The 11,326-nt window shown below is 34.5% G+C and overlaps 1 protein-coding gene across 2 annotated transcripts in view; it reads left to right on the forward strand.

The window, feature by feature from the left end:
* Positions 1-10,815, forward strand: part of LOC111059026 (phosphatidylinositol 3-kinase catalytic subunit type 3) — a 33,030-nt gene extending 22,215 nt beyond the window's left edge. The window contains exons 16-17 of one of the 2 annotated variants that reach the window (XM_039443688.1): positions 6,660-6,903; positions 8,227-10,815. In XM_039443688.1, coding sequence (XP_039299622.1) covers positions 6,660-6,903; positions 8,227-8,458 — 476 coding nt within the window. In that variant the 3' untranslated portion in view covers positions 8,459-10,815. The remainder of the gene's footprint in view (positions 1-6,659; positions 6,904-8,226) is intronic. The other variant, XM_039443692.1, reaches the window with a different exon arrangement.
* Positions 10,816-11,326: the final 511 nt, after the last annotated feature.

An 11,326-nucleotide genomic window follows, 5' to 3' on the forward strand; every position in this document is an offset into this window, starting at 1 on the left:
ATTTCAGTATTTCCTAGTTGGTGGGGAGGGGTACGTCATAAGGATACGTCAAGGATCAAAACTTTAAACACTTATAACTTTTGACAGAATGATCAGATCGTACTACAGCTGATTCTTCTCAGCTCATCAAGGCGGTTCAAAATTATGTATCATAACTGAATTTTGATGAAAAAATATAAAAAACCCCTTTAGTGTATTTTAGCCCATATTTAAATACACAGAAAAATGACCAATTTCTATATTCAAAGCTGTGTATCTCGGTAACCCGAAATGTTAAAAAATGGTACTTGGTCTTGATTTGAAGAACGGAATCTCCTCTTTCATGTGAGGTAAATGAATTTTGTGAAAATATAATAGTGAAGTAAGATAGTTTGTTTCAAAAAATCAAGAAATTTGCGATATTTTCCTCATTTTCAGTCTTGACAGTTTTTCGATAATAAACAGTCATGCAAAATGGATTTAAGGCAACGTAGCTTATAGAGCATGTAATTCTCTTTCATTTGAGACCAATCGCAAATTTCTATCATGTATCTTACTCGTTTTAGAGACTCTTGAATAACAGTAAAATCGCAGAAAAAATGAGAAAATAAAAATAATCATTTTTTCAATTGACTGTAACTTTTGAACGGTATTGAAATTAGAAAAACGATTTATGGGAGCGAAAAGAGGAGAAAATTCTCTACAACCTTGACTACTTTTTGGATTTTTTATCTGAAGTGATTCACAAGATACGCAATTTAGAATATGCAAGACTGAGGAAATGATTAAAATACCACAAATTTATCTTGTGAACCACTTCAGATTACAAATCCAAAAAGTAGTCAAGTTTGTAGAGAATTTTCTCCACTTTTTTTTCTCATAAATCGTTTTTCTGATTAATACCGTTCAAAAGTTACAGCCAATTGAAAAAATGATTATTTTTATTTTCTCATTTTTCTGCGATTTTACTGTTATACAAGATCTCTAAAACGAGTAAGATACATGATAGAAACTTGCGATTCGTATAATTGCTATTATAGAACCGTCGAGAAAAATTCTTTCGGGGCTGTTTCCTGAAAAACGACCATTTGACTGGACTATAATATTTAATACTTTAAATAAAACATATTTTGATTTGTCAGATTTTTAATACTCATTTTTTATGATTTATTGTATCTCTAAATGTGAATAACTTTGATACAGTTTGAATATCGATGTGCGGTTTCCACCATTCATTTCTCTTGAAATTCTGTATTGAAATAACGTATCATAATAATAAATTATAACCACCTTTACACAAAGAAAAATGAAGTTGGATTGAAAATGGCGGTTCCAAACTGGTGAAGCAAAATTTTGAAGAGACAGAAAAGTAGTTTTTCGAATAGGATCCCCAGTGAAACCTGACCCACTGTCAAACTATACATGTAGAAGAAATATTAATCTGTTTCTATAATCTTAACCAACCCTATAAATAAATTATTGATTATGATCGGTGGGATGATAATAGCAATTTTGTCAATATATATATTTTTTTCAATATATTATGATGCCCATATTGAGTTTAATACTTGTACTTGGGCAATGAGAGATGGTTAGACTTACAGTTTTAGGTTAGTTCCAAACCTAGGAAGTTTTTGAGAGCACCTGTCTACTTATTGATGGCAACATTAACAATTAGTTTGAATATTAGAATCACAACAAGTAAATTACATATAATTCTTGAATCGTGCATCGCTCAAATTTACATTTAGAAACATTAGTTTTTCAACTTTTTTTGTGGTCAGTCTTGTTCTTCTATCAGCAATGATATTTCCGGTTTTTGAAAACATTCTCTGGCAGGGGACTGATGTGGCGACAATGTTGCACTTTTGAATGTAGAGCTCAGCCAGATTGGGATAGACGAGACGATGGTTTCTCCACCACTGCAAGGGACAGTTCCATTCTCCAGTTTTATTTTTCCTTGGCAGTACTTCATCAGCCAGATACATGTCCACCTCTTTGATAGCCTTCGATAGAGGTGTCACACGAGCTATATTTTTCTCCACAAAATTATCTAAAATCGTCCATAGGTTGTCTTCTTCTTCATAAGTAGTGGAGTTTCCCTCTGTCATCTCTTCAGACCTATAGGATTTTTCAATTGTTCGTACCACAAGCTCCGTGATTATTGCTTTAGTTTTTTCCCCTTCTCTTTGATCTGAAAAAGCTTGCATCTTGAATCTTGGATCTAGAAAAGTACAAATAGCAAAAGTACTGCTTTGTTCTATGTTCTTAAACCTGTTTTCTAGTCCAAATTTCAATGCTGTAACAATGTCTTTGATTATGAACGGCAAGTTGTTTTTTGCCAACATTTTATTGCACGATTCTTTTAGACACCTTGTAGTAACAATAACAAGACTGCCAGTCAGATATTTCTCTCCACTCATGAGACTTGTAACACTTTCGAATGGCTTGAGAATTTGACAGAGGGACGAAAATGCAATCCATTCTTCTTCACTTATAATTGGCAAATTTACTTCTACAACACCCAATGTAGATCGCACTGCCACTTCTAGCTCAACGAGGCTACTCAGCATTGAGAAAGTCGAATTCCAATTCAGCTCTTTTTGTTGAACCAACTTTTTAGGTATCTTATCTTGATCAGTTTGAAACTTGTCGAGTTTTTCGGAGGAAACTGCAGTTCTCCTAAAATGCTGCACAATCATCTTAGCTTTGTCCAGAGAATCTTTGAATAAAGCTAAAGCATCACTTACTATTCGATCAAGTGTGTGGGCATAACAGACAAAATGTTGGTACCCTAACAGTTCCTGGATAGCTATCCCAATGTTAATTGCATTTTCACTTACAACAAGGTTTACTTTGTCCCTGAGATTCCAGTGGTCTAGGATGCTTCTCAATTCGGATGCAATATTCCAGCCAGTGTTGTGTTCACCATCGAATTGCTGGCATCCTAGTAGAACGGTTTTTGATTCAAAGTCTTTATTTATGTAATGGCCTGTCACTGCAATAAAAGATTCATACGCTCTGGTTGACCACAAGTCGCACGTGATGGTTATCTGCTCAACCTCGCAACTCACTTGTTCCCTCACAGCTTCCAGCGTTTTCAAATAAACTTCATCCAACATTGAATGTGAAAGGATTTCTTTCGTTGGAAGTTTATATCCTGGAATCCATCGCACAAATTTTTTAAAAGCTCGTTCATCCAACAATGAAAATGAATGGAATCCATCAATAAATATGTCTAGTAAATCAGCATCAATTTGTTTCTTTTGTTGCAAGCTCTTCTTCTTTGAAACGTAAAAGTCCATCTCACTTGACCGTGGTTTAATATCCTGAGTCACCACCGAAGAGGAAGCTCTGTATTCAACGTCATCTTTTGGAATGTTAAAGTGATCATCTTCATTTATTTCCATGGTGACTTCAAAATTTCGATTTTTTGGTTGCTGATCATTAATTCTGATTTCGCTTGAATCTTCAGATGAAATCATTGTCGAATAAGTTGAAAAATGCTTTCTTCTCAAGTGACTTTTCAAATTAGCAGTTGTAGATTTAAAACTGATACTCTCTTCACAAATATTACACTCAGCTTTACGTGTCTCATCATTTTTATAGAAATAATGCCATAAAGAGCTAGAATTTTTCCTTATTTTGTTGCCCGTCTCTTCTGATGAAAACGTTGTGGAACCAGTTGGAATTTCTCGTTTTTTTATTACTCGACGTTTTGATGACTTCTCAAGTAACTTGTTTATCGACTCATCCGATGGAAACAAGGAGGAATAAGTTGAAATGTGTTTTCTTTTCAAGTGACTTTTTAAATTGGCTGTTGTAGATTTATAACTGATACTGTCCTCGCAAATATTACACACTGCTTTACCTGTATCTTCATCCTTATGGAAGTGATGCCATAATATACTAGAGTTCGTTCTTTCTGCCATGCTAAAATTTTATTCGGAAAGGAATTAGTTGAAAATAAGCGCTTTTAAATTATCATTGATCAACTACCGTATCAAGTCCTGCGATTACACATAGGTTATTCTAATTTAATATTTCCGAAAACGTTCTAGGCCTACTAGGAATCGCGCTTTCAAGTGATTGCTATCATAAAGTATAATGAAAAGAATGTATACCTGATATTGGCTGATTGGCGAAAAAGTTAACTTTCATCAATATGTAACGTATGAAACTGGATCAAATAATGCTGTAGAGTTGATGACAGAGTCTTTGAAGAGGGTTGTTTTACACTCACTGTAGGCTATGGGGTGTAGTCCATTATAATATTCATGTATAACAGCGAAGAGACAAGACTGTTGTAGACATTGTTGTGGTAGCCCGGCTTTCGAGTCTTATCAATAATATTAGTTCAATTTTGTTGTTGATGTGATGAATTTAACTCGTTGACGTTTTAACTCAACTGGTTTATCAACTAACCTAAAAACTAACAAAGCAGTTTTACGTTTCACTCTTTCACTCCGTTGATGTCAACGACCCATGACGCCATGACTGATGCGCAAACACAGGAGGAAGGAAGCTCACCGCGATACAGAATATTGAAAAGGAAGCTCCATCTGGTTGTCAATATTAGCAGAGACAAGAAATATATTATAGTGCTTATCCTTTATCTATGATATTAGGTACCTACTCTCTATTCACGACTCACGACATTCACGATTCATGGATCAGCTCAAAACGCAAAATATATTTGTCATTTTTGGTATTTGAAATACTCAAATTTTACAAAGGTTTTTTCGCATCGGATTCCTTAACCGCGTATAAGGTCGTTCGTGAAAATCCTCAATATCACCATATTGATGCAGCATGCAAAAATCTCATTTTTTATAAATCTCAGTTCTTTTATAATGACAATTCTTGAAGTTTGAAAATTTTGTAGTATGAATTTTAAAAATATGAAAATGATAGAAATTTGAAGCACAATCGACTAGCTCTATGATTACAATAATATGGTTGATGCAGGGTTTTCAGAAAACCACTTCTTTGGAAGAGGCTATTTATAAGGTTCACGATTTTTTATTTTAATCGATTTTTAATTGAAGGGCACATGGACATGGTTATCCATCCAAAGTTTGAAGACGGACGATCTGAAACTCTACAAATTATGATTTAATACTTCTATGAAATGTTAGTAGAATTCTTACAACTACTACCGTACTATAATTTTTACTACACATACTCAGCCGAAAATGTAGCTCCTCTGACGCTATTGTAAGTTGGATTGTTGTATTGGAAGCCCCATATATTTTGTAGCCTCTAATTTATATTTTTAAGACTCAAATTTATCGAATACATCTAAATTATTGATGTACTTGACAAATCTCTCCTGATACAGAACAATTAAAAATTAGTTCAATCTTGAATCCAATGATAAAAATTAAGAATAAAATTAATTAAGTAAGTAGCCTACTCAACATATTAATTATAATAAGTGCATTGAATAAACTGAAATTAGCAAAGCATTTTATTTGGAAAATATTATTTGCGATATTACCATTTGTAATCATATCTTTCATATAATCAAATCAGAATGTATTAAGACATGATAATTCATGCTGCACCCTGCGCAAGTATTATTATCATCTATATTATAATCAAAGAAAGAAACGGCTTACAGCCGTAGAGATAGGAAAATAATGTTTTACGCATCATCACGTCTGAACTATTAGACGGATTAACTTGAAATTTTTAAATAACCGAGGATGGCTCTAGGCCTATTTCAAACTCTTCAAGATTCCACTCGGTCAAGTTTTCAAGTCTTAAAATAGACCCTTGCGGAGCACGGGTTACCTGCTAGTCATAGATAAAGGATACGCTTTCCTGTATGCGTATTTTATAGTAGTATGTGTACTACTTACTAAATAATCGTATGTATTATCATAAAAAAGGATACTTTCTGTAAGCTTATATTTCATGGTAGTATCTATACTATCATAGATAAACAATAGCGTTAGTAGATATTCCATGGTATAGGGTGTTTATGTCGCAGCTTTTACTGTTATCTCAAGCTGATTATTATCGATTACTGTCGGTTTTTACTGTTTTGTTGGGGTGAGAGTGTATGAACGGCACAGTATGAGAGACTACCAGCATCACACAGCTTCACTGGAAAGAACTACGTGGACTATCGGCTTATAAAAGTAAAAGTTGCGACATAAACGCCCTTTACCATGGGATATCTACTCAAGCTATTGTTTATCTATGATACTATCTACTGGATAAGCGTACATTGTGTATTATCATAGAGAAATGATGAACTTTCGCCTTTCCTTTATGTTTATTTTAGGGTGGTATGTGTACTATCTATTGAATAATCTTATGTAATATCGTAGAGAAAGGATACATTTTCCCAAATGCTTATTTTATGTTAGTATGAATACTATCTAGGTACTGAATGTAATATGTAATGAGAAAGGATACACTTTCGAATTTCCTTTACGCTTATTTTATGGTAGTATGTGCACAATCTACTAAATATAATATTCATAAAGGATTATTAGAAATACAACCTTGATTTAGACTTAACAGCTATCAAATGTCATTTATTGCCCAAGACACATGATAAAATATTGTAAAGGCACTGTCAATATACATAAAAATCACACACCTTAACAGTTAACACTAAACATAAAAATGGTATTTAGTTTGCTTTATTGTACCTATGTGGTTTGCAGCTGGTTATTGTATAATAACGTACTTGTTGGGCGTTGGTGATCGGCACTTGGACAACCTACTGTTGACGAACGACGGCAAACTGTTCCACATCGACTTCGGCTACATCCTGGGCAGGGACCCCCGCCCTCTGCCGCCCCCCATGAAGCTCAGCAAGGAGATGGTCGAGGCGATGGGTGGAGTCTCCTCCGAACACTATCACCAATTCAGAAAACTGTGTTATACCATTTTCTTGCATCTACGAAGGTAAGCTGTTATCATTTGTCGATTTTTTAGGATTAACCTTAGAATGGCTAATAACGGTAGGACATGCATGTTTATCATGCGCACACACAAATGTTCATCATGCATGTTTTGTCATCAGCGAGAGGCTTCTAACATAAAATAAATAATTCCAATTTCACCACATAACAAACAAACTCAACAATTAATAAACCACTGGTAAATTACAGATCATAATGATAGAAAAATGATTCAACCTCGAATAGAGCAGCGAAGAAAAAATAAACAACAAAAAATTGCTCGAAGCCTTTCGCTGTGATGACACAACAATACATGACAACATGTGTATCATGCATGTCCTACCGTTAGTGGCCAGCCGTATATGCAAAACGATGAAAGGCAAGAAATTCTAGTTTGAAACACAAGATGATGATATGTGTATCCCATGTTGCTAGTCGACGTTAGTGACGGACTCATAACTTGATCCCTGGACCCTTTCCAAAGCATCAACATCCTATACTATTGAACAAGCAACTTCTGTTTAGATGTTTGTATTTCACCGGATCTCGAAAACGGCTCTAACGATTCTCACGAAATTCAGAACATAGTAGGTTTATAATATAAAGATTCGATTGCACTAGGTCTCATCCCTGGGAAATAATTATTTCGTCGTCTGTTGGTGATGAAAGTGAGTGAGCGAGTTCATGTGTGGGACTGTGTCAAAATTATGACTCAGCTGTTGAACTTTTGTAATAATTCAATCAGGTACTTAGTGCCGGTTGCAAAAAAGCCGGGCTATTTTCAATCCTGATTAATTCCAGTGGATCCATCTTTTTGAAATAGTCATTTCAGATTTGGTTCACGTGAAGTTAATCAGGATTAAAATTTAACCGGCTTTTGTGCAACTGGGCCTTTGTGAGGGAAATTTTTGCATTCCTCTGGGAATTAATCTCAATTTACTGTGATTAGATAGAACATTTCTGTATGAATGATATGATAATTTCTTCTTTCGTAATAAATTGCTTTTGTACTCCAGAGCGAAGCTCGGTCCCCGATGTTGCTAGTAAACACAGCAATAACATTTGATCAACCAACTGAGTTTTTGCCAGCTATTTGAGTCAAGAGCTTAACGCGCCGTAATGTTATAATTAGGAATACAGCAGTCAGGCATGCCCGGTTGGCTTATTTAGTTACATATATGTTTTAACACAGTGTCACCTGGACACTGAAGTTGACACCATAGGTGTTGAAACATGTATGTAACTTTTCAATAAATTTGTAATATTTTATGACAATATTCTAGTGTTTCATTACTACCTTAGCTTAATTATTGTGATGTGTTGATAGACACGCGAATCTGATCCTGAACCTGTTTTCGCTGATGGCGAACGCGAACGTGCCGGACATCGCCCTGGAGCCGGACAAGGCGGTGAGGAAGGTGCAGGACAAACTGCGCCTGGACCTGGGCGACGAGGAGGCGTGCACCTACTTGCAGAACCTACTCGATGAGTCGGTCACCGCCCTCATGGCCGCCGTAGTCGAGCAACTCCACAAGATCGCCCAGTACATGCGCAACTAAGGCCCAGTCATAGCAACGCAACCGCAACTCAACTGCAGTTTCTTTCTGGTGTTCATACCAAAGATACCCCAGTTGATCAGTTGCCCAGTCACAGTTTTCCCGATGTCAACTCAATTCAGTCAATTGGATTCAATTCAGGTTCATATCGCTTGTTCATACCAAAGAAACCCAAGTTGACCAGTTACCGAGTCACTTGTACAGATGTCTTCGTTTGAGGAGAAGGAAGTTCTTCTATATGTCCTTAATAAACAAAAAAATCACATAGAAGCTATTGTGTGCATCCATATAATGACAGCGATTTACACAGAAGCTGAGATGAGAAAGTAGTGGTTGATTAGCTGCCTTTATTAAAAAATTAGGAGGGCGAAGTTAGGGCGCAGTCCTCTCTTACACTTAACCCTCAAACACTTCCCTCCCTAGTTGGTGGGAGGAAAGATGACGATATGATGGATATAAACAACGAAACGATGGATATTGATGAAATGGTTGATAATTATTATTAAACGAAAATCCCAATTAAATGCTCTAAAATGCAATTTCTCAGTAATTTCCATTACAATTTGTGAAATGGTTGATCATAGGGGAAGGTTTTCGACTGAAGACGAAAGAGCAAGGACTGATCTTTTGGTGTTGTGTGCATCCATATAATGACAGCAATATTACACAGAATGCTTAACAAAAATTGGAAGAATATCTCGAAAGGTTTCTCAACTTTTACAGGATAGCAATGTTGCTTTATATGATGCTTGACCCCTATACTGCTGAAACAAGTTACAAACTACATACATGTTTGTAACCTTTTACAAATCATTATAGTATTATTTATATACTGATTGCTGGCTTATTTATTATTTGATTTCAATGTCTATTTCTAATGGCTATTTTAATTTAGGTTGAAAATGAAAAAAGTTTTATTGTGTCTCAATTTCCAAAAATGTTTAGGTACGCCCTTTTGTCTTGCAAACGTCGTTATCTTAAATTTGTTACCTTATTATCTATCTCTAAAACCTGGCAGTTTGAACTCCTCTGCCACATCTTGGCATGCTTTGTCAGTCACAACTCTATTACTTTACGACTTGATGGTGTGATCGTATAAACAAGGAAATCATTCAATAAATTGATCAAATCCAATGTTTTCTAGTTGTTCAGAAGCCATGACAGTGTTCACTTGACAAGAGCAGCTGGCGACTCGAGTTTACAGCATGTCGTGAATGGAGTTGCCTGAGTTGCTCAGTCACGTGACCGTTGAATCACAGTTGTTTTGGTGTGCACAGGCTCGGTAAACTGCGTATGTTATTTATAGGCAACAAAAGTTGCCGTTGCGTTGATATCTTTGGTATGTACGTGGCCTAAGCACTGGCTTCCGTCACTTTATTCAACATACAAAGCTGCATGAATTGATTGTGTGATGTCACTTATCCAACCTTAGGTATGATAACTTATTTGTCCATTAATTATCTTACAAAAAATCGTTGATAGTGCAATCGGTAATGTCTCAAATTATTTCTTACATCACACATAAATTGTTTGGCAATCTTCATAGAATATTCTATTGTCTCATTACAAAAATGTAAATATCAATAATATAATTTTCTCTATAACAATATTAGATAACGACATAGATTTCAATAATGTTTTTCATAAATTTCTGAATTATTCTGTAGAATTTCACCTTAATTAAATAATAACAATGATGTCATGAGTTTTAATTAACATAGAAGTATAATAATATTATACAAGAATATATAACAAGAAGAAGTATTTGATGATTATCGTACACGATTGCTGAATTACAAATAAAACTATCAATTATTATTATTCCTTGGTATTCCTCAATTCAATTTTATTATTAAAAATGAAATAGAGATTAATAAATGGACTAGTCATATCACACAATCAGCAGTTTCAAGCTTGCCGCTATGCATTATTCTAAAGAACACTACCTAGTTAGTATTTATATTTTCCTTGATATTACTATTTACATTTTTATTGATCCGTCTTTATTTCCAAAACAGAACCATAAGACAATTATTTTTTCAAACTTATAAAATGTAAATACAGTAGGAAATTTATCTTATTAGCTATTTAGCTCATTCTAGTGATCTCAATATTTTCCATCAATCGATGCTTCAGTAAAATAAAATGAAAACTATCGTTATGAACTTCTCAAGTGATTCATTATGATGGATATTTATAAATATTTGATCTTTTCATCTATAAGATGGAGGATACTATTGTGATTTTGTAAAGATACTGGGTAAACTATATATTTCAACATTTATTATGTATCTTATCTATATTATTATGTACGGTATGTATATTTTGTAATAATAAACGTATTTATAATTTTGCTAAAACATGTTTATTACGATCCTTGTTCTCTCTTTTTCACACAGTGCTAAGATAGATAAATAGATCAATAAGCATCCACTGCTCACCTAATATCTGGGATTAAAAAAAAATATCCAAATAGTCTTCAATTAGACATACCTATGCTACACAGAAGACAAATATCGGTACATACACGATAGGGAATACTGTTGTTTGATCATTCATAATAATCCATGTACTCTTCCTTTGAATATTAAAGATTCTCTGATAAATCAATTTTCAGTTGAGATTCAAGCTCGTATTCATTCATATCCTTTATGAAGTCAGGTAGAATGTTGTATAATTGGATACATTTCATCTCTAAGCAAATGTTTGTTCCTCGTATTATGAGAATGTATATTATTACCTCGTGTGAAAAACATTGATATTTCTTCACTAAACAAAGGGCCTCCAAAATATAGACACTGGGTAAAGGAAGATCGTATTAACCAACAAATAGGTGATCCAAGTCACAGATGAAGGAGTAGGCCTTTACTC

This window comes from Nilaparvata lugens, chromosome 1 (assembly GCF_014356525.2).
Source record: "Nilaparvata lugens isolate BPH chromosome 1, ASM1435652v1, whole genome shotgun sequence".
NCBI classification, from domain to species: Eukaryota; Metazoa; Arthropoda; class Insecta; order Hemiptera; family Delphacidae; genus Nilaparvata; species Nilaparvata lugens.